Below are 24,916 nucleotides of genomic sequence, written 5' to 3' on the forward strand. Positions count from 1 at the left end.
GCAGATATAGATATCATCATGCATTACCCCAATTTTAAATGCAGAAACGTTTTGCATTGCCCCCCATATAGATGATGGAAGATGCTTGTGCCTACCTGTCAGGGTGCTGGCCATGGTGCTGAAGGATGCGGAGTGGAGGATGATCGGAGGAAGGGGCTTGCTGGGTGGCTGACTACTGCAATGCTGAGGAAGGGAGAGCTGCCGCCTGACTCAGCTCCGGGGGGGATCCTGCAAGCAGAGGGAGGGGAACCAGCAGAGATATAAGGCGTGTGGATAGAGGGGGGCTGCCGGGTCACTCTCACCCGAGGTGTCAGCTGCAGGGAGGTGTACTGGAGATTTCCTCTCGCTAGGATTGCAGTGAGGAGAGGGGGATGAATGCAGAGTCACACCCAGACAAGATTACTCCCCCCCACTATTGTCAGAACATGGACCAGCCCACCCCATACCAGACCCCACACCCCTTCTATTCTGCACTGAGCCCATGTACCTAGTATTCTACACCTACGTGTATACTGATCTGATATATCTAATATATATATACATGCTGTAGATACAGCATGTACACATATTAGGTACTCAGTGGGCTCAGTGTATAATATATAGAGGCAGCATGTACACATATTAGGTATATGAGATCAGTAAACATATAGTATGTAGATGCTGCATGTAAATATATTGGATATATAAAATCAGTATACATATAATATGTAGGCGTAGCATGTATAGATATTAGGTATATGAGATCAGTATACTTATAATATGTAGGCATAGCATGTTAGGTATGAGATCAGTGTACATATAGTATGAGATATAGCATGTATATACAGTATATTAGGTATATCAGATCAGTATACATATAGTATTTTGAACACTGTGCCTATGTACCTAATATGTGTACATGCTGTATCTATATATTGAATACTGAATCCATGTACCTAATATGTGTACATGTTGCTTCTATATATTGTACACTGAGCCCATGTTTGTAATATGTGTACATGCCGTATCTATATATTGTACACTGAGCCCATGTACCTAATATGTGTACATGCTGCATCATTACTGTATATTGTACACTAAGCCCATGTACTTAATATGTGTACATGCTGCATCTATATATTGTACACTGAGCCCATGTACTCAATATGTGTACATGCTGCAACTATATATTGTACACTGAGCCCATGTACCTAATATGTGTACATGCTGCATCTATATATTGTATACTGAATCCATGTACCTAATATGTGTACTTGCTGCATCTATATATTGTATACTGAATCCATGTACCTAATATGTGTACATGGTGCATCTATATATTGTATACTGAATCCATGTACCTAATATGTGTACTTGCTGCATCTATATATTGTATACTGAATCCATGTACCTAATATGTGCACATGGTGCATCTATATATTGTATACTGAATCCATGTACCTAATATGTGTACTTGCTGCATCTATATATTGTATACTGAATCCATGTACCTAATATGTGTACTTGCTGCATCTATATATTGTATACTGAATCCATGTACCTAATATGTGTACTTGCTGCATCTATATATTGTATACTGAATCCATGTACTTAATATGTGTACATGCTGCATCTATATATTGTACACTGAGCCCATGTACCTAATATGTGTACTTGCTGCATCTATATATTGTATACTGAATCCATGTACCTAATATGTGCACATGGTGCATCTATATATTGTATACTGAATCCATGTACCTAATATGTGTACTTGCTGCATCTTTATATTGTATACTGAATCCATGTACCTAATATGTGTACTTGCTGCATCTATATATTGTATACTGAATCCATGTACCTAATATGTGTACTTGCTGCATCTATATATTGTATACTGAATCCATGTACCTAATATGTGTACTTGCTGCATCTATATATTGTATACTGAATCCATGTACCTAATACAGTACTGCAGATCAGGTGTTTGGATAGGACAAGGGCTCTGGGGGAGAGGGGGAGGTTGACCGCCCCTCTCCTCCAGAGCCCCCCCCCCCCCATACCATGGACCATGAGGGCTGGTATAGCTCAGGGTGCGAAGCCCCACGTGGCCGGGACTCCGCATTCTGGCTATCCCAGCCTGCATGGGAGACAGGGAGTTAAGGAGGCTTGGAAGGGGGGACCCCAAGCTGTCTGTTTTCATGAAATGTATACAATATGTATACAGAACTCGGAATGCAGTAACCTGTACTACAGCAGTGTCATTTTACACTGTTTAAAAACCATTTTTCCTATCAAACTTTGAAATCTATTTGCTCAAAAACTATAAGGTCTTTTCACAAAATTTTTTTTTATCATGTTCCTACTCATCTGCTTATTATACATGCCAAATTTGGTGATAATAGCACTATTGACTTCAATAGAAATGCACTCGGAACACAAAATTTGGTTTTCGCATGCGGTACACGAAAATTTCGACGAAATCGGAATTCAGCTGTTTCGATCAACCCTAGAAGCGATCACCTTGCAAAAATACGCTTCCGCACAATGCATAAAACTTGCGTGGCTTCCGGTCCTCCGCAGGAACCGCGTGGTGACAAACGTTTGCAGTCGCGTGAGGGATGCAGCAAAAACGTCACTTCCGTCACATAAAGCCGCACTGCGTCAGTATAAAAAAAGTCTATGCAGATGTAGTCCTGTTTTTTTTTTGTTTTTTTTCAGGGACCCATTGGATCGGGAGATAGCCCTGTTACCAGTGACTCACCTCTCCCCTCACACCCACATATCTACTTTTTATGACGAGTCAATTGCTATTTATACCCCCATATTTCTGCAGTTTTCACCTTATGGCGAGATATTTCATTTTACAACCCACACGTAGTTTTACAGGCTACACAGATTCATTAAAGAAGTCTTGATCCTAAATATGTAGCCTAAATCTAATGAAAATGAGAAACGATGGCCCTTAACAAGCAAAACTGGCCAGAGCAATGCACATGTGACTAATTTGCATAACCCCGCCTCCTCCTGATGCTACCCTTCTGTGGATCTATATCAATACATCATGTTTGTTTTCACATGTTGCATTGCTTGTCAGGATCTGGACAAATACCGGGGCCTTAATTCACAAAAGAGGGCTAACTGTTAGCACGGGCGTTTTCGCGCGAATTTTCACGTGTGCGCGCGATCGCGCATTTTCGAGCGCAATTAAACGCTTTCGCGCACAGCGAAATCGTTATCGTTTTCGCACGCAAACACAAATTTGCGCATGAAAACAATAGCGATTTCACGCGAAAATTCGCATTTGCGCGCGAAAACGTTTAATTGTGCGTGAAAGTTCGCGCGAAAACGGCCGTGCTAACAGCACTCTTTTGTGAATCAAGCCCATGGTGTATATAATCTATATATGAATGAAATAATGATGGAAAAGGTACTTTTGTATTACGCGTCCAGCAGAGCGGCTGATGTAACTGAGCTTGTTACCGGGGCTTACCGCAGCTGAACGGCAGACTGCGGAAGGACAGCGTGGGACTTAGACGTGTTTATGGGGCGGGAGAAAGCCCCGGGTAAATATCAGAGTTTTAGTATTGTTCGTCTCCGAGTCTCTTTAAAATCCTTCGACAGGAAGTTGCAAGGTCTCCTGGGATTTGACCTAGAAAAAATGCAATCTCCTTGCCTTTTTTGTATGCGATTTTCTAATGCAGTCACTGCGATTGCAAGTTTCTAAAATCGCATCATACTAATGTGTACAATTCATCACAATTTTAATTATTTTTAAAAAGGCTTTGCAATTGAAAAAAAATGCATGATGTTACAAGAACACAGCGCAACGCAGTCTGTTTGTACAGGCCCTAATGCATTAACCCTTAATCTGCACTGACAGCAAATGTAAGGCTGGGTTCACATAGGACATAGCGTGAAACGCTGCGTTTTATGTCATGTTGTAAGTTAATGTTGTGTGCGGTGTTTGTGCATTTGTGGTGCGTTTGCAATGCGTTTTCCATGTGTTTTAATGCGTTTGCATATACAAAACACATATGCGTTTTGTATGCGTTTTCCATGCATTTTTAGATTTCCATTCATGCAAATCACTTGGAAGACAGCAGGAAACCAAAATACAGCAAAAAAAATATTTTGGAGAAAAAACGCATGAAAAACGCATACCATTGCGTTCCCATTGACTTTCATTTTGTGCGTTTTGTGGGTACGCATTACACACAGGGAGTCAAGAAGTCGAACATTCAGCAATTCCGAGTACCGAATTCGCGTTTACATTGAAGTCAATAGTGCTAAATTCCGTGGTTAATTGTGAAGCCCCCTTACATGCTATCATCACCAAATTTGGCATGTATATTAAGCAGATGAGTAGGAACATGGTAAAAAAAAAATTGTGAAAAGACCTTATAGTTTTTGATTTAAACGATTTTAAAGTTTCATAGGAAAAATGGTTTTTAAACTGTGTAAAATGACACTGCTGCAGTACAGGTTACTGCATTCCGAGTTCTGTATACATATTGTATACATTTCATGAAAACAGACAGCGTGGGGTCCCCCCTCCCAAGCCTCCTTAACCCCTTGTCCCCCATGCAGGCTGGGATAGCCAGAATGCGGAGTCCCGGCCACGTGGGGCTTCGCACCCTGAGCTATACCAGCCCGCATGGTCCATGGTATGGGGGGGCTCTGGAGGAGAGGGGCGGCCAACCTCCCCCTCTCCCCCAGAGCCCTTGTCCAATCCATGGATAAGGGGCTCTTCCCCACCTCCGGTGCCCCAGGAGGAGGTGGGGGCCGCCGACGTCCTGGGGGGTTCATGGTGCCATCCAGGGGTCCCCTTTAACAAGCAGACTCCGGAAGCCGCCCCCTCCCCAGGAGAAATGAGTGCTGATAGGGGTACACGGTACCCCTTACCCTTTTCAGCAGAGAGTTAAAAAAAGAAATAAAAACACGACAACGAAAAAAGTCCTTTATTGCTCTGGATTAACCAGGGATACTTACCTTGCAATAATCCCACGTCAGTATCCTCAAGAGTGGTCCCACGCCAGTATCCTCAGGAGTGGTCCCAGGCACCCGCCCAACTCCCGGGGCTGAATGGTTATAGACAGCCTCTGCAATCTGTATTGCATAAGCTAGAAACACGAAAATTGTTTGCTAAAACAAGAATTTTCGGCAAACAGTGTCATAAACAAAATGGCTACTGGGGAATTCCCGTTCCCCGGAGGCCACCTCAGAGAGTCAGACTGAGCGTTATTTCTCATAAATAAGTGGATCCAGGGGACCAGGGCACCTCCTGCTCTGGCCACCTGGACCCACCATCTATGTAAAAAATGGCTGGTTTCGCCACTCTAGTGTGGCCTCCAGCGTTCCGGGATTTCCCAGTGGCCATTTTGATCGCATCACTGTTTGCCGAAATTTCTTGTTTCAAAGGCAACATTTTCGTGTTCATAGCCTCTGCTATACAGATGCAGAGGCTGACTGTGACCATTCAGTGGCGGGAGTTCGTCAGTGTGGGAGGGTAGTGAGATGTCCTAAGAGGATACTGGCGTGGGACCACTTCTAAGGATACTGGCGTGGGATTTTCGCAAGGTAAGTATCCCTGGTTAATTTAGAACAATAAAGGACTTTTTTCGTTGTCGTGTTTTTATTTCTTTTTTTAACTCTGCTGAAATGGGTAAGGGGTACCGTGTACCCATATACTCGTTTCTCCTGCGGTGGGGGCGGCTTCCGGGGTCCGCTTGTTAAAGGGGAACCCCGGATGGCACCATGAACCCCCCAGGATGTCGGCAGCCCCCACCTCCTCCTGGGGCACTGGAGGTGGGGAAGAGCCCCTTGTTTATGGATTGGACAAGGGCTCTGGGGAGAGGGGGAGGTTGACCGCCCCTCTCCTCCAGAGCCCCCCCCATACCATGGACCATGCGGGCTGGTATAGCTCAGGGTGCGAAGCCTCACGTGGCCGGGACTCCGCATTCTGGCTATCCCAGCCTGCATGAGAGACAGGGAGTTAAGGAGGCTTGGAAGGGGGGACCCCATGCTGTCTGTTTTCATGAAATGTATACAATATGTATACAGAACTCGGAATGCAGTAACCTGTACTGCAGCAGTGTCATTTTACACAGTTTAAAAACCATTTTTCCTATGAAACTTTGAAATCTAAACTTTGAAATCTATTTGCTCAAAAACTATAAGGTCTTTTCACAAATTTTTTTTTTACCATGTTCCTACTCATCTGCTTTTTATACATGCCAAATTTGGTGATGATAGCATGTACAGGGGCTTTACAATTAACCGCAGAAGTTGGCACTATTGACTTCAATAGAAATGCACTCACAAAAATTCGGAACACAAAATTCGGTTTTCGCATGCGGTACACGAAATTTCAACGAAATCGGAATACAGCTGTTCCGATCAGCCCTAGTCCCACAGTTATAAAACACATACAAATTAATTATTTGGCCCTTCCCGGTTAAAACGATACACCATATGCAATATTTTATTATTAGCTGAGTATGTGGCAGACCGTTATCCCCAGCCTGCACGTCTGTGGCGATCGGATGCGTTCGCTAGGGCGACAGATCGGGGGCCATAGTGCTGTACAGATGCATCACTCGGCAACGGCAGAGCAAATTATCTGTAGAGCATTGGGGCCCTAAACTTTCACCCTAGAGGTCGCATTAGATTGCTACTAGGGATGGCCCGAACCTCCGATTTTCGGTTTTGCGAGCCGCGAACTTCTGCAAAAGTTCGGTTTGCGCGAACTTTCGCGAACCGCAATAGACTTCAATGGGGAGGAGAACTTCGAAAACTAGAAACACTTATGCTGGCCACAAAAGTTATGGAAAAGATGTTTCAAGGGGTCTAACATCTGAGTTTTTGCATGGATGAGTGGGATACATGCCAAAAGTCCCGAGGAAAAATCTGGATTTGACGCAAAGCAGCGTTTTAAGAAAACGGATAGACCAGCACCCAAATGGGGACAGACGTGTGCTAAAGTGGATAGACCCAGTAGCCCTAAGTGGGTCAAGTAAAGTCCACCACGAAGAGTCCACAGCACCACGCCAGTAATACTGTATACCTCCTGGCCGCAATAGCAGCATAGGGGGCGATATACAGGCTGGGAACGCGAAGAATCACTCGCGTTCTCATGCCTGTCGGCCGGTGACGGCCAAACCGGAAGTGTTCGCCGGCGGGTCCTGGAGCGTCAGAGCGGTGGCTGCGAGGGCACCGATCGGCTGCAGGGGGCTGAGGGAAGCCCCAGGTGAGTAAATCTCGTTTTTTTTCCTTTGACTTTAGGTCACTTTAAGGGCAGAAATCACATTGAATGCTAAATTGCAGGTCTAAAGTGTTTTAAAACATCTTGCATGTGTATATGTTACGGCCAGAACCCGAAGTTTGGCCACTTCTAGTTCTGGCCGGCCACTTCGGGTTCTGGTTTGCCAATGTGCGAAGTGGCCGCTGCGCTGCGGCCAATGTTAGAAATGGATTGATTCCTGTGACGTTAATGTATCTTCTGGCCGCAGCGCAGCGGCCAAACGTATAACCACTTAGTTAATTTAATGCAATTAAGCCGGCGGCAATGTAACAATTCAAGCCGCCGGCTTTTTCTCTGCCTCTCTCTCCTTCTCCCCCCGCCTCTCTCTCCTTCTCCCCCGCCTCTCTCTCCTCCTTCCCCCCGCCTCTCTTGCTCTCCTATGGGCAGCCGGCGGGGACACGAGTGTCCCCCCCCCCACCCCCCCCCCCCCCCCCCGGAGTCGTTCGTCGCGGCAGGAAATCCTGCCGTTCTTGCAAAGCGGGTGCTGGCAGAAGCAATGTCTGCAGCCTCCCCGCTCTGCTGCCCTGCTGCGACGAACGACTCTCGGGGACACGCGTGTCCCCCGCCGGCTGCCCATAAGAGGAGAGAGAGAGAGAGAGGGGCAGATAAAAAGCCGGCGGCTTGAATTGTTACATTGCCGCCGGCTTAATTGCAATAAATTAACTAAGTGGTTATACGTTTGGCCGCTGCGCTGCGGCCAGAAGATACATTAATGTCACAGGAATCAATCCATTTCTAACATTGGCCGCAACGCAGCGGCCACTTCGCACATTGGCCGGCCAGAACCCGAAGTGGCCGGCCAGAACTAGAAGTGGCCAAACTTCGGGTTCTGGCCGTAACATATACATCAATCAGGGAGTATAATTAGAGTACTGCTTCACACTGACACACCAAACTCACTGTGTAACGCACCGCAAACAGCTGTTTGTGTTGTGACGGCTGTGCTGGACTGGTGCGCACCATGGCGAGATTGCTCTTCCTCAGTGATATCAGGTAATGTCTGAGTGCCTTATCAACTTCTGATGGTTCCTTCTCTACCATTGTTAAAGCTTGCATCTATTTTTTTTAAATTACATTTTCTGCTGGCTGTTCAGTACCTGTAACAAGAATCTGTTATGGAGGGCAAGTCTGCCATTGTGAGTGACCACGGGTAATGGCCGGGGAATCAGGGTTCGATTCCGGTCCGGAGTGGGAGCCTGAGAACTGGCAGCTACCACCACCACCGCACATCCAAGTAAAGACCCATTTGCTGTATAAGTAATGTACCTGCCCTGACCGTGCTTTGCAGACCAGGCATCTGTGGTCAGATGGACCCTTGACCCTAAAGCTGTGTGCCAGAGATGACACCACTTGCCTTTAACGAGAATCTGTTATGGAGGACAAGTCTGTCATTCATTCAACTGTGTGAAACTTTCAATGGCACTTTCTCAGTAGCATGGTGACCACAGGTAATGGCAGGGGAATCCTGGATCGATTCCGGTCCGGTGTGGGAGCCTAAGAAACGGCTACCACCACCACACATCCAAGGAAGGCAGCAGGCATGCTGTGGGCAAAGGAGCAGGAACGGCTACCACCACACATCCAAGGAAGGCGGCAGCAGGCATGGCATGCACGTCCCGAGGTAGTGACCAAAAATAACAATACAGAAGGACTTTCGAGGCCCTGCTGTACATGAGATGAATCAACTTTAAATCCTTTAACGAGAATCTGTTATGGAGGGCAAGTCTAGTGGGGAGCGACTTAGTCTTGGGGCAGACAGTCACATGGCGTGCAGACAGAGATGCTGTGTGTGGGGACTGACTTAGTCTTCGGGCGGGCAGTAGCCCTCTGGGATCCATGCCTCATTCATTTTGATAAAGATGAGGTACTGAACACTTTTGTGACTTAGGCAACTTCTCTTCTCAGTGACAATGCCTCCAGTTGCGCTGAAGGTCCTTTCTGACAGGACGCTTGAGGCAGGGCAAGACAGAAGTTGGATGGCAAAATTGGGACAGCTCTGGCCACAGGTCAAGCCTGCGCACCAGTAGTCCAAGGGTTCATCGCTGCTCACAGTGTCTACATCCACACTTAAGGCCAAGTAGTCAGCTACCTGCCGGTCCAGGCGTGGTGGAAGGTGGATCCGGAAGGGCTATGGCAAGGCGTTGGACTAAAGAATGTTCGCATGTCCGAGATCACCATGAGATTGCTGGAGCGTCCTGTGCTTGCCTACGTGGACATGGGAGAAGGATAACTGGCAGTGGTACCTTTATTCTGTTGTGCTGTGACATCACCCTTAAAGGACTTACGAGGCCCGGGCCGCGCGGTCGGAGGACGTTCGGGGGATATTGTGCAGCGGGGACCCGGCGGAACGGCACGGAGGGCGCGGACGGCGTCCTCTGTGCCTTACAAACAGACACAGGTATCTAACTTTTTTTATGTTTTTTTTTACAAAACAGGCCTCGTAAGTCCTTTAAATGCACTGTAAAGCATAGTTGCCAGCTTGTTCTGCAAGTGCTGCATCCTTTCTGCCTACTGGTTATTTGGAAACATCTCCGCCACTTTGTGCCTATACCGAGGGTCTAGTAGCGTGGCCACCCAGTACAGCTCATTCCCCTTGAGTTTTTCTATACGGGGCTCCCTCAACAGGCTGGACAGCATGAAAGACGCCATCTGCACAAAGTTGGATGCAGACGTTCTATCCATCTCCTCTTGCTCTTCCTCAGTGACGTCAGGTAAGTCCTCCTCCTCCCCCCAGCCACGAACAATACCACGGGAACGTTGAGCAGCACAAGCCCCCTGCGACACCTGCTGCGGTTGTTCTTCTGCTGCTGCCTCCTCCTCCAAAGAAACACCTTCCTCATCATCCGAGTCTGACTCTTCTTCCCCACACGACTCTTCCTCCTCCTCCTCCTCCCCCTCTGTGTTGCCGCAGGTGTTGAGGAAACATCTGGTTCTGATGAGAATTGCTCCCACAACGCTTCCTCCTGTAACTGTTCCTGTTCAAGCTCCTCCACAGCTTGATCCACCACTCTACGCACGGCACGCTCCAGGAAGTAAGTGTACGGGATCAAGTTGCTGATGGTACCTTCACTGCGACTCACCCAGGTTGGTCACCTCCTCAAACAGCTGCAGGAGCCTGCATGCATTTCGCATTAGTGTCCAGTTGTTGGGCCAGCACATCCCCATCTCCCCAGACTGTGTCCTTCTACTGTAGTTGTAGAGGTACTGAGTGACGACTTTCTCCTGTTCTAGCAGGCGAGAGAACATAAGGAGGGTTGAATTCCACCGAGTCGGGCTATCGCAAATCAGGCGTCTCACCGGCAACTTGTTTCTCCGCTGAAAATCGGCAAAGCGTGCCATGGCCATGTCCTCTAAGCCTGGGTACTTTGACACAAATCTTTGAATGACTGGATTCAGCACATGTGCCATGCAGGGTACATGTGTCAGCTTTCCCAAATTCAAAGCGGAAATGAGATTGCTGCCGTTGTCACACACCAGGTTGCCGATCTCCAGCTGGTGCGGGGTCAGCCACTGATCCACGTGTTTGTTAAGAGCAGGCAGGAGAGCTGCTCCAGTGTGACTCTTTCTGCTTTGAGGCAAGGCATGTCTAAGATGGCGTGACACCATCATACCTGGCATGCAGCATATGCCCTGGGGAGCTGGGGCTGTGTAGCTGGAGAGGAGATCACAGCACCAGTAGAGTTGAACTGCCACTCAGCCATAGAGGAGTAGGATGACGACAGCGAAGTGGATGTAGCAGGAGGAGAGGAGGTGGCAGGAGGCCTGCCTGCAAGCCGTGGATGTGTCACAAGTTGGTCTGCTGCACAGCCACGTACTCCCTGCTTGCCATCGGTCACCAGGTTGACCCAATGGGCTATGTAATTAATGTACCTGCCCTGACCGTGCATGGCAGACCAGGCATCCGTGGTGAGGTGGACCCTTGACCCAACGCTGTGTGCCAGAGATGATACCACTTGCCTCTCAACTCCACGGTACAGTTTGGGTATCACCTTTTTAGAGAAATAATTGTGGCCTGGTATCTTCCACTGCGGTGTCCCAATGGCCACAAATTTACAGAAGGCCTCAGAGACCACCAGCTGGTATGGTAACAGCTGGCGAGCTAACAGTTCCGCCAAGGCAGCTGTCAGACGCCGGGCAAGGGGGTGACTGGCAGAAATTGGCTTCTTCCGCTCAAAGATTTCCTTCACAGACACCTGGCTGCTGTGGGCAGAGGAGCAGGAACCGCTCAAGGTCAGAGGCGGAGTGGAGGAGGGTGGCTGTGATGGTGCAAGGGAGAAAGCGGCTGAAGATGCTGCACCTGAAGGAGGAAGAGGAGAAGGAGGGTGGCTTTTCTTTTTGTGTGCTGCTTTTCCTCTGGTGCTCTTCCCATTGCAGTTTGTGCCTTTTCTGCATGTGCCTTCATAAGGCAGTTGTCCCTACTTGGGTGTTGGCCTTTCCACGGCTCAATTTTTGGAGGCAGAGAGAACAGTGGGCATTGCTCTGATCTGAGGCAGACACATTAAAAAATTTCCAAATCGATGAGCCCCCCTGGGGTGATGGCACTATGGTGGCATCAGCAGCTGACGTTGAAGGGCATGTGTGAGAAAACGCGGAAAAGCCGCCGCGGGTGCTCAGAGCAAGGCGGCTGATTCCGCATCCAACACGGCAGGTTGCGCACTTTGGGCCTGCATCTGCTAGCATGACTGAACGCGGAGAAACCGCCGCATGTCCTGAGAACAAGGCGGCGGATTCTGCGTCCGACGCGGCGGTTTGCACGCATAAGCCTACCATCTGGCAGTATGGCTGAACGCGGACGAACCGCCACATGCTCTGATAGCGGTGCGGCTGGTTCCGCGCTCAGCACAGCGGATGGTTTGCAGCACAGGTCTGGTGTGGCTGGGACTGATAGTCCACACAGGTTCAGAAGGGCGCGCAGCGCGCGCGCGATGAGAGGCAGAGCTTTTACTACAGCCAGAAGGGAGTCAGCTGACCAAGCCGGTCAGCTGACAATTCCACCACTTCCCATTGGTCCAGCACTTAGGGGAGGCGCTGGAGAGCGCCTTGCTATATATACTGGGTGCTGGTCATTCTCTGGTTGTCTGCCGTTGCGATCACTACGTGGAAGCACTCACACCTTTTTGTCAGATTCTGTGTTATTCTTTAGACCAGTTCCTGGGTGTTGATGACCAAGGACCTCACACCTCAGATTAGGAATTCTGTATATCATTTGTGTTATTCTCTAGACCAGTTCCAGGGTGTTGATGATCACGGACCTCACACCCCAGATTAGGAATACTGTATATTATCTGTGTTATTCTTCAGACTAGTTCCAGGGTGTTGATGACTATGGAGCTCACACCCAAGACTAGGAATTAGCTTTACCATCCTGTTATATCTTCAGACTAGTTCCAGGGTGTTGATGATCAAGGAGCTCACACCTTTAGACTAGACATTGTTGATTATTTGTTATGACCTTCTGCTTTTCCTGACCTCTCTTCTGATCTCTGATTTGGTACTTCTCTATATCTGATACTCCGTTGCCCAAACCTTGCTTGCCTTAGGATTCCGCATCAGTCTCTTTCCTCTGTATCTGATCTGTCTGTCTGTTGCGACCGACCTGGCTTGTCCGACCTCGAGAACTATCTCCTCTGTTTAGAGATAGTTCACAGATCTGTCAGTGACACTCCACCATTGGTGTCACTCACACTCTGGTCCTTCCCACTCTCAGCCTGAACTCCTCCCCTTGGGGAGCCTCAGGCCTTTGGAAGGAGCCTGTTCTTTAGGCAGTATCTCTTACTGCCTTTCACCCTCTATACGGGGGCTCTCCTCAAAGTATTACTGTTGCACCAAACACTCATATTACTCAGGTGTCCAGAGGTTAGAGATATATCTGATTATCGGTGATACTGCAGATCATCAATAATCGGGTATATATCTGTATTCTCGGTGATACTGCAGATCACCAGTAATCAGATCCTCTCTGTGTTACACCGATCGTTACAGCATGTTGGCTGGCTGTCCATAGGTGGCGATACATGGCGCCGGACACTGCCACCAGTTGTTTCTGATGACGAGCTCCCCCTGCTTCTTTCAGCAACTCGTCTCCTCCTACTCCTCTCTGACACCCCTCTGAACTGTCCCCTTGGTCATCTCGTCTCTTAGGAACTCACGTGGCTACCGTATCATCATCATCATCATAATCATCCTGCCCAGCTTCGCTTGCCTCAGACACCTCTAAAACTGCACCAACAGCAGGTACTTCATCATCCTCCTCCTCACACGTTACGTCCATAGCTCAGACATATGAGGTGGTGTAACTTGCTTAGCACCTTCATCTGGTTGTAACAATAATGGCTGTGCATCAGTGATTTCCTCACCAAAAAACTCCTGCGAACTGTCAAATGCAGCGGATGGTGGTGCTTGTAGTAGCGCTGGTGGCTGCGGAAGATGAGGTGTTCTGTATTAAATAGTCAACCACGTCCTGACAATCTTGGGAGTTGATGGGACGTGCCTTCTTTTGAGCACTGTACTTTGGGCCAGGGCCGCACAAAATCACATCAGCACGACCTCGCACAGACCTGCCGAGTGGCCTTCCTCTGGGTCTGCCTCTACCTCTGCCTCTACCTGTTTTGTCCGTTTTGTCCATATCCGGGGGGATGAAGTGAAAGGTATGCACTGACTTGACTAATACAATGTGCAGTCACAGAGGTGCAGTTAACAGGTATGCACGGAGTGGTATATCACACTGCTTGCACGCATGTAGGTAGGTGGGTGCACTGAACAACAAGTAGGTATATGCAGTGATGGGTATTAAAGAGAAACTCCAACCTAGAATTGAACTTTATCCAAATCAGTAGCTGATACCCCCTTTTACATGAGAAATATAATGCTTTTCACAAACAGACCATCAGGGGGCGCTGTATGACTGATTTTGTGCTGAAACCCCTCCCACAAGAAGCTCTGGGACCGCGGTACTTTTGGCAGTTTGTTACAATGTAACAAGGTTCACAGACAGGAAATACAGTAGCTGTTTACAGCTGTCTCTAACAGCCAAAACAGCTAGCAGCAGCTACATAACCTGCCCACAGTAAAAATGTCACCATGTAATAAATGTCAGAATGTAAATCGGGGAGAGGAAAGATTTTACAATGAGCAAACACTGACTAAATCATTTATACATAATTATGGTAAAAATGAAGCACTTTTTTACTACATTATTTTCACTGGAGTTCCTCTTTAAATGTGTAGCTGTCACACACACGTACCATGAACAGGTACAGTGACTGGTGGTATTAAATATCACACTGCGTGCTCTCAGGTAGGTAGGTGGGTGCACTAAAGTGAACAATAGGTGATGTTGCATGCATTGATAGGTATTACAATGTGCACCTGTCACACACAGGTACCGGACAGGGGTGCTCAGCAGGACCCCGAATGCGAAGTTTCCCTGAAAATTCGGGTGTCTTTTTGGGTTTGCCGCATGCGAACCCGAACCCGAATGCTGCAATCCGAGCCGAACCCGAATACGAAGCCTGTCGAATGTGCGCACAAGAATTCGGCCGGATGGAGCTGTGGGTTTGGGTTCGGCTTCGGGATTCGGGGATGACGTGATTGGGCCAATCAGAAGTCCTCCTGCCGAGGACCTGGCAACCCTAGCAACCAATCAGAGGAGGGGAGCCTGGCCCTCCCCTCCTCTATATAAGGCGGCGGCCATGTTGCGGAGCCACGCACTTGTGTGACTGCTGCTGGTACTGAGAGATTCTCCAGTGCTGTGCTGTGTCTGAGCAAGTGCTTTTCACTTCTAAACCTAGCGTTTTGCTTCCTAAACACCTCCAAAACACATTTATTGTTGTCTTATATAGTTAGCTAGTATTTTGATTGTTTTTAGTAAGCTAGTGTATAGTGTATGCTGTGCTAGGCTAGTGTTAGTCTGTGTGCAGGCTAGGCCTGCTAGCCTAGGTAGCCTTAGCCTACTACTAGCTTAGGTAGGTTAGGGATTCTAGTTAGTTGTGTACTTAGTAGTACTAGTTTAGTTAATTATTACTGCTGTAGTCTGTTACTTTATTAGTTTCAGTACTGTGTTAGTTAGTTACTGACTGTGAAAGGCTACCACCAGCATCCGTTGTGAGTGACCTGAACTGTGACTGTCTGTCACCTGATTGATTGATTGCGTCTGACCGTGTGTGACCGTTTGTAATTGTCACCGACTGTCTGCCGCACGACTTACTTGTAGCGTAGTACGCTAGGTGTTTCTTAGTTACCTGCGTGCGTGCGTGCGTACTACTACTAGTGTCTACTACTATACTACTAGTCTACTAGTACCCGTTCATTTTTTTTTTTTTTCACTTTTACTGTGTGATTTTATTATCATCTGTAGTGTGTGTAATAAATAAGAGTTACAACACATACAGGCCACCACCGGCATCCGTTGTGAGTGACCTGTGACTGTCTGTCACCTGCCCGAGCCTATTGATTGATTGCGTCTGACCGGGTGCGAGCGATTGTAGTTCTCACCGACTGTCTGCCGCACGACTTACTTGTAGCGTAGTACGCTAGGTGTTTCTTAGTTACCTGCGTGCGTAATACTACTACTAGTGACTACTACTATACTACTAGTCTACTAGTACCCGTTCACTTATTTTTTTTCACTGTTACTGTGTGATTTTATTATCATCTGTAGTGTGTGTAATAAATAAGAGTTACAACACATACAGGCCACCACCAGCATCCGTTGTGAGTGACCTGTGACTGTCTGTCGCCTGCCCGAGCCTATTGATTGATTGCGTCTGACCGTGTGTGACCGATTGTTGTAATTGTCACCGACTGTCTGCCGCACGACTTACTTGTAGCGTAGTACGCTAGGTGTTTCTTAGTTACCTGCGTGCGTGCGTACTACTACTAGTGTCTACTACTAGTCTACTAGTACCCGTTCACTTATTTTTTTTTTCACTTTTACTGTGTGATTTTATTATCATCTGTAGTGTGTGTAATAAATAAGAGTTACAACACATACAGGCCACCACCAGCATCCGTTGTGAGTGACCTGTGACTGTCTGTCGCCTGCCCGAGCCTATTGATTGATTGCGTCTGACCGTGTGTGACCGATTGTAATTGTCACCGACTGTCTGCCGCACGACTTACTTTTAACGTAGTACGCTAGGTGTTTCTTAGTTACCTGCGTGCGTACTACTACTGCCTACTACTACTACTAGTCACCACTAAGTCACCACCAACACAGACTTTATTAAAGTTTACACCCTTTCCCGCCCTCTTCTACTTATTTTTTTTTTACTGTATTTGTATAGTGCACAATGACTAGCAGAGGTAGAGGTAGAGGGCGAGGCACCACCAGGAGAGGCAGCGCCATTGCAGGAGCCACTGCCAGCAGCAGCAGGTCTGGGACTGGTCCGCCGCCAGCCACTGACCGCAGAGAGGAGGGAACAGAGGCGCAACAGCAGCGTGTTGCGCCCATCTTTGAGACGGGTCATCGCCCACGGCCCATTGGGGAGAGTCAGGTGCAGGCTGTGGTGGAAATGATGGCGGGGCAGGAAGCCACCTTTTCCAGCCAGGCCTCCAGCACCATCGAGACCAGTGCCACCAGCACCAGCACTCCTGTCCGCAGCAGGCCTCCACCAGCGCTTGAGGCCATGGTCACGGTGACCCCATCGACCAGCCTGCCCTCAATGAGCACGCTCTTCTCCCGAGACTGTGACCATGTACAGGGATGTTTTTGAGAAGTATGAGTTGGAGATCATGGGGCCATCCAAGGAGGAGGAGGAGGAGGAGGAGGAGTTTGAGGTGCAGAGGAGGAGGGGCGTGATGCAGGGGATGTTGGGGTAGAGGAGTTGGTTGAGGTGGGCTCACAGGATATGTTTGGGGTTGATGATGATGACTTGATAGATCCTCCCTATGTGCCACCAGTACCACCAGCACAGTTGGTTGAAGGCAGCTCGTCATTGGAGGAGGAGGCGTCTCTGGCGCAGAGGCGCGGCAGCAGCAAGGCGGCCAGTAGTGATGGGCGAACACCTGGATGTTCGGGTTCGGGAAAGTTCGCCGAACATGACCGAGATGTTCGGCATGTTCGGGCCGAACCCCGAACTTTCCGAACATCCAGCTTTTGGGGGCCATATGGGGTCGCAGGCATAAGGGGGGAGCATGCCCCGATCGCGGGGGGGGGGTCGGAAATTCCCCCCACCCCCTCCGCTAGCGCTCCCCCCTCTGCCTGCTTCCCCATTCAAAAGTTTAAGCAAAGTACCTGTAGTGGATGGCCTGGCAGTGGGCGGCACTGTGGAGTGAGGAGGAGGAGTCCGGAGAGTGACGAGTTGAGGGAGGCCGGGCAGCGGGCGGTTCAGCGGAAGTACCCTTGTGGTACTTCCGCCCTTTCTCTGACCTCACGCCCGCTGCCCGGCCTCCCTCAACTCGTCACTCTCCGGACTCCTCCTCCTCACTCCACAGTGCCGCCCACTGCCAGGCCATCCACTACAGGTACTTTGCTTAAACTTTTGAATGGGGAAGCGGGCAGAGGGGGGAGCGCTAGCGGAGGGGGTGGGGGGAATTTCCGACCCCCCCCCCGCGATCGGGGCATGCTCCCCCCTTATGCCTGCGACCCCATAGGGGGGCAGTATTCGGCCGAACAGGGCCCTGTTCGGCCGAACAGGGGCCCTGTTCGGCCCTGTTCGGCGGCCATTAGAAGTTCGGGGCGAACCCGAACTTAAAAGGCCGAACACCATCAGGTGTTCGGCCGAACGCGAACATCACCCGAACAGGGTGATGTTCTGCAGAACCCGAACAGTGGCGAACACTGTTCGCCCAACACTAGCGGCCAGCACAGGGCGTGGAAGGCAGGAGCCACAGCCTGCTGCTTCAGTCGCTACCACCACCCGCAGCAAACCTCTAACTAAAACCAAAAAGGCACAATCCACCAAGGGCACCCAAAAACCCCAGCCCTCAAGCTCAAAGAGCAGGTTGAAGTCCCCAGTCTGGCAGTACTTCACCAAGTGCCCAGTGGACCCGACCCGTGCAATTTGCAATCTCAGTCTCAGCAGAGGTCGCGATATCCACAAATTGAGTACCTCGTGCCTGCAGACCCACTTACAGAGCAAACATTTTGAGGACTTTAATGAGTTGGAGAAGCTTATGCAAAGTGGTGCAGGCAGTGGTCAGAGCCAGACAGCCACTGCACAGATTTCAGCAGCAGCAGCAGCAGCCGACCCTCCTGCCCATCCAGCAGCAGCAGCAGCCCCTCCTGCCCATCCAGCAGCAGCAGCAGCAGCAGGAGCACAGCAGCAACTCACTCCCCCCCCCCCCCCCCCGGGCAGCCAGTCCTCAGTGGCCTCATCAGCTCCCTCCACAGTGGCCTCCTCATCCTCCTGTGCAGGCAAACGCCACCAGGCCCTGCTCAGCGAAGCATTCCCCGGTGTGACCAAGGTGCTGCCTCCTGCCCACAGGCGCATCCGGTTGCTGAGCGGGTTGCTTGCCCGGGCCATGTGCTCCCAGTACCTGCCATATTCCTTTGTGCAGGAGGGGAGTGACATCAAAGCGCTGCTGCAGGTTGGGATCCCGGAGTGGCAAGTCCCCAGCCGCCACTATTTCTCCCGCAGGGCGATCCCAGCACTGCACCGCTCTGCCATGGAGAACGTGGGCTGCGCGCTGGATCACGCTGTCAGTGCGCGAATCCACATAACCATGGATTCCTGGAGCAGCCGGTTTGGGACAGAGCACTATCTGTCCTTTACGGCCCACTGGGTCAGCCTGGTGGAAAGCTAGAGCGAGGAAGCAGCAGGTCTATCCTCGGGTGCAGCAGCACCAGTTGCCCACTATGTGGTGCCACCGCACGGGGTCAGGGGAGAAGCAGCAGCTCCCACCGCCAAGCAATCCCGTCTCTCCAGCAGCGTGAAGGCCCGCCACTGCCAAGCGCTGCTGAAGATGAAAAGCCTGGGAAAAAACTCATTGACGGCATCCAACGTGCTCCGGTACCTCAGGGAGCAGGAGAGGACGTGGCTGACCCCCAGAGGCCTCACTGTGGGATTGGTGGTGTTCGACAATGCCGCCAACCTGCTGTCTGCCATCAGCAGTGGAGACTTGCTCCACGTCCCTTGCTTGGCCCACGTCCTGAACCTGGTGGTGCAAAAGTTCATGCGCACCTACCTGGGGATGGAGGAGCTGTTAGAAGCGGCGCGGAAAATTGTGCGCACTTTCTGCCGCTCAGCAGCTGCCGCAGCAAAACTGGCGGACATCCAGCAGCAGGAGGGCCTGCCACGACACCGCCTCATCATAGATGTGCCAACTCGCTGGAACTCCACCCTGGCAATGTTGGAGTGGCTGGTTGAGCAGAGGAGGGCTGTCAACCGGTACATCTATAATGCCACTGTCACCGGCACCGGCAGCAGAAGCAGCACCACACTCCAGCTCCTCACCAACGCGCAATGGGGGCAGATGCAGCAGGTCTGCTTGGTGTTGGCTCCCTTCCTGCAGGGAACCAACCTGGTGAGTGAACAACGGGCATCCCTCTGCCAATGGGTGCCCTTTGTTTGTCTGCTGGACAGGGCACTTGGCGATTTGGTGGATTTGGGAGAGGAGGCCCTGAAGCAGCTGGAACAGCAGCCGCCTGCGCAGTCCACTGCTCCGCAGGTATTTGAGTCTCTGGAGGAGGAGGAGGTGTTGGAGGTGCTGGACGTTGCTGCTGGAGGGGAACATCGGAGCGCAGCAGCAGTGGTGCGAGGGTGGAAAGAGGAGGAAGAGTCTCAGGGGCAAGAGGAGGAGGAGGACGCTGACCCTGATGTCTCTGTTAGACGGTCCACCCTGTTCCCCATGGCAGCGCACATGCTGCGCTGCCTGCGCACAGACCCCAGGGTCATCCTGGACCCACGGCTGAGGGGGAGGTGGGATCAGTTTCTGCCTGCCAGAGACCGTGAGCAGCAAGCAAGGGAGTTGCAGGAGAGCCTTGTTCGGCAACTGGAGGAAGCCTTCCCCCCGCCTTCCACTCCCTCTGTCCCTGTCCAGCAGCAAGCAGCACAGCAGCAGGTGCCTGCGGCCAGCAGCAGCGTCAGGCGCCCAGGAGACCTGCTGTCATTGACGCAGGCGTTCTACATGAAGGTACAGCAGCCGAGAGAGGAGGTGCGGGAAGCAGCCACCTTCGGTGAGCGTCACAGCCAGCGCATGATCCGGATGGTGGCCGACTACATGGGGTCCTTGACACCGGCAGCGAGGAGCCTGTGGACCCCATGGAGTACTGGGTGGAGCGCTTGCACATCTGGAGGGAGCTTGCGCAGTACGCCCTGGAGGTATTGTTTTGCCCCCCTTCCAGCATGCTGTCTGAGAGGTGCTTCAGTGCGGCCGGTGGCGTGGTCACCGAGAAGTGCTCTCGTCTGTCCACAGAGGGCGTGGACAGACTGACATTTTTGAAGATTAAACAGGCCTGGATAGATAGTTCCTGGCACCTGTTGTCGGCGAAAGGAGGACATGAGGTGCCTGCCTGGGAATTAAAATACATTGCCTGCTGCCTGCCATACGTGACGACTCCTCCTCCTCCTGCTGGCCTGCTGCATTGATTTACCTATGAATTTATTTATGTATTTATTGTATTTCTACCTGACTCCTGCTGCTGCTGGCCTGCTGCATTGATTTACCTATGCATTTATTTATGTATTTATTGTATTTCTACCTGACTCCTCCTGCTGCTGCTGGCCTGCTGCATTGATTTACCTATGAATTTATTTATGTATTTATTGTATTTCTACCTGACTCCTCCTGCTGCTGCTGGCCTGCTGCATTGATTTACCTATGAATTTATTTATGTATTTATTGTATTTCTACCTGACTCCTCCTGCTGCTGCTGGCTTGCTGCATTGATTTACCTATGAATTTATTTATGTATTTATTGTATTTCTACCTGACTCCTGCTGCTGCTGGCCTGCTGCATTGATTTACCTATGAATTTATTTATGTATTTATTGTATTTCTACCTGACTCCTCCTGCTGCTGCTGGCCTGCTGCATTGATTTACCTATGAATTTATTTATGTATTGTGAGAGAACGCGGAAAAGCCCTCGCGTGTGCTACTGAGGAAGCGGCTGATTCCGCGTCCAATGCGGCAGTTTGCACGCGGAAGCGTGCGTTTGGTAACAGGGCAGAACGCGGAAAAGTCGCCGCATGTAACAACAGTAAGGCGGCTGGTTCCGCGTCCAGCGCGGTGGTTTGCACGCGGCAGCATGTGTCTGGTGTGGCTGAGTCTGTAAGTGCACACAGGCTTAGGAATACGCGCGCGCGCGCTGAGAGGCAGTACTCTTATACTGGGCAAGGAGAGATCAGCTGATTACGCCAATCAGCTGACTCCAGAGCAGGTTACTATTGGTTGATCAATTAGGGGTGGTGCCGGAGAGCACTACTCCATTTATAGTTACTGCTGGCCAGTCTCAAGTTGTCTGCCGTTGCGAACACTACGTGGAAGCACTCAGACCTTAGTCAGATCCAACAGTGTGTTTGAACCAGGTGGACCTGGGAATTCACACTGAGCCAGATTACTTGTACTGTTATCTGTTATACTTCAGACTAGTTCCAGGGTGTAGAGACCACGGACCTCACACCCAGACTAGGGAACGTGTGTTATCTATCGGTTATACCTCAGACTAGTTCCAGGGTGTAGAGACCACGGACCTCACACCCAGACTAGGGAACTTGTGTTATCTATCTGTTATACTTCAGACTAGTTCCAGGGTGTAGAGACCATGGACCTCACACCCAGACTAGGGAACTTGCGTTATCAATCTGTTATACTTCAGACTAGTTCCAGGGTGTAGAGAGACCACGGACCTCACACCAGACTAGGGAACTTGTGTCATCTATCTGTTATTCATCAGACTAGTTCCAGGGTGTAGAGACCAAGGACCTCACACCCAGACTAGGCATTGTTGATATCTGTTATGACTTTCTGCTTTCCTGACTATCCCTCTGATCTCTGATTCGGTACCTCGCATATCTGATATTCCGTTGCCAGACCCTGCTTGCCTTGGATACCGAATCAGCCTTCTGTCTTTGTACTCGATCTGTCCGTGTGTTGCCGACCAGGCGTGCCCGACCTCGAGAGCAATCTCTCCTCTTAAGAGATAGTCTCCAGATCAGATAGTGACATCCACCTTCAGGTGTCACTCACTCTCTGGTCCTTCCTATCTCCAGCCTGACTCCACACTTGGAGAGTCTCAGGCTGCTGGAAGGTTCCTGTGCCCGCAAGAGCAGTATTCCTTTACTGCCCATGATCACCTGCTCAGCAGGTGCATTACTCAAAGTACTACTGTTACACCAAACACTCACATACCTATAGGTGTCCAGAGGTTAGCAATATACTGTATCTGTATTATCGGTGATTCTGCAGATCATCAATAATCAGGTATATATCTGCATTCTTGGTGATCCTGCAGATCACCAATAATCAGATTCTCTCTGCGTGCTGACACCAATCGTTACATGTATTTATTGTATTTCTACCTGACTCCTGCTGCTGCTGGCCTGCTGCATTGATTTACCTATGAATTTATTTTTGTATTTATTGTATTTCTACCTGACTCCTGCTGCTGCTGGCCTGCGGCATTGATATACCTATGAATTTATTTATGTATTTATTGTATTTCTACCTGACTCCTCCTGCTGATGCTGGCCTGCTGCATTGATTTATTTATGAATTTATGAATTGATTTATGTATTTATTGTATTTATAAAGCGGAAACATATTACACCGCGCTCATTTTCATCCTGCTGCTGTCAGTGGTCCCACCGCCAGGGTCCACACTATGCATTGCCTGCTGTCAGTGCCACACGTCACTCCACCTCCTCCTGCTGCTGCTGTTGTATTTATCCTGCTGCTGTCAGTGGTCCCACCGCCAGGGTCCACACTATGCATTGCCTGCTGCCAGTGCCACACGTCACTCCTCCTCCTACTGCTGCTGTTGCATTTATCCTGCTGCTGTCAGTGGTCCCACCGCCAGGGTCCACACTATGCATTGCCTGCTGCCAGTGCCACACGTCACTCCTCCTCCTGCTGTTGTATTTATCCTCCTGCTGTCAGTGGTCCCACTGCCAGGGTCCACACTATGCATTGCCTGCTGCCAGTGCCACACGTCACTCCTCCTCCTCCTGCTGCTGTTGTATTTATCCTGCTGCTGTCAGTGGTCCCACCGCCAGGGTCCACACAATACATTGCCTGCTGCCAGTGCCATACGTCACTCACTCCTCCTCCTGCTGCTGCTGTTGCATTTATCTTGCTGCTGTCAGTAGTCCCACCGCCAGGGTCCACACTATGCATTGCCTGCTGCCAGTGCCACACGTCACTCCTCCTCCTACTGCTGCTGTTGTATTTATCCTGCTGCTGTCAGTGGCCCCACCGCCAGGGTCCACACTATGCATTGCCTGCTGCCAGAGCCACACGTCACTCCTCCTCCTGCTGTTGTATTTATCCTCCTGCTGTCAGTGGTCCCACCGCCAGGGTCCACACTATACATTGCCTGCTGCCAGTGCCACACGTCACTCACTCCTCCTCCTGCTGCTGCTGTTGTATTTATCCTGCTGCTGTCAGTAGTCCCACCGCCAGGGTCCACACTATGCATTGCCTGCTGCCAGTGCCACACGTCACTCCTCCTCCTACTGCTGCTGTTGTATTTATCCTGCTGCTGTCAGTGGTCCCACCGCCAGGGTCCACACAATGCATTGCCTGCTGCCAGTGCCACACGTCACGTTGTTATTTTTATTTTTTTTTTTTAAGAACACCTATTTCACTGTGAATTCCCTTTAAAAAAAAACACAAAAAAACCCTGAATTCGCGAACACGAATTTTTACCGAATTTTGAGGTGTAACCCCGAACCGAATATGAATTCGAACCGAATTTCGTGGTCGAAGACGAATTTGAATGTCATGCGGACCCGAATTCCCGAATTTTGGTACATCTGAGCATGCCTGGTACCGGACAGGCACAGTGACACTGCGTGCGCTCACGTAGGTAGGTGGGTGCACTCAACACAACAGGTGGGTATATGCAGTGATGGGTATTACAATGTGCACCTGTCACACACAGACAGGTACCGGACAGACACAGTGATGCTGCGTGAGCTCACGTAGGTAGGTGGGTGCACTGAACACAACAGGTAGGTATATGCAGTGATGGTATTACAATGTGCACCTGCACACACAGACAGGTACCGGACAGGCACAGTGACACTCTGTGCGCTCACGTAGGTAGGTGGGTGCACTGAAGTGAACAACAGGTAGGTATATGCAGCGATAGGTATTACAATGTGCACCTGTCACACACAGACAGGTACCGGACAGGCACAGTGACACTGCGTGCGCTCACGTAGGTAGGTGGGTGCACTGTGAACAACAGGTAGGTATATGCAGTGATGGGTATTACAATGTGCACCTGGCACAGTAGTAATAATTATACCATCAGAGGCCAAAGGCCAGCTGCAACTGACTGACAGAGCTGTATATAATGCAAGTGGGCCACACACACACACACACACACAAACACACACACACACACACACACACACACACACACACAAACACACACACACACACACACACACACACACACACACACACACACACACACACACACACACACACACACACACACACACACACACACACACACACACACACAC

General features: G+C 50.1%; 2 protein-coding genes across 4 annotated transcripts in view; one reads left to right on the forward strand and one right to left on the reverse strand.

Moving 5' to 3' along the window:
- The window catches only part of STMN3 (stathmin 3), a 38,423-nt gene extending 38,042 nt beyond the window's left edge, over nucleotides 1–381 (reverse strand). Inside the window, exon 1 of one of the 2 annotated variants that reach the window (XM_068262480.1) lies at nucleotides 96–381. In XM_068262480.1, coding sequence (XP_068118581.1) covers nucleotides 96–114 — 19 coding nt within the window. In that variant the 5' untranslated portion in view covers nucleotides 115–381. The remainder of the gene's footprint in view (nucleotides 1–95) is intronic. The other variant, XM_068262481.1, reaches the window with a different exon arrangement.
- The window catches only part of RTEL1 (regulator of telomere elongation helicase 1), a 441,366-nt gene that overhangs the window by 38,086 nt on the left and 378,364 nt on the right, over nucleotides 1–24,916 (forward strand). The gene's annotated exons all lie outside the window — the stretch shown is intronic.

Source organism: Hyperolius riggenbachi, chromosome 12 (genome assembly GCF_040937935.1).
Source record: "Hyperolius riggenbachi isolate aHypRig1 chromosome 12, aHypRig1.pri, whole genome shotgun sequence".
NCBI classification, from domain to species: domain Eukaryota; kingdom Metazoa; phylum Chordata; class Amphibia; order Anura; family Hyperoliidae; genus Hyperolius; species Hyperolius riggenbachi.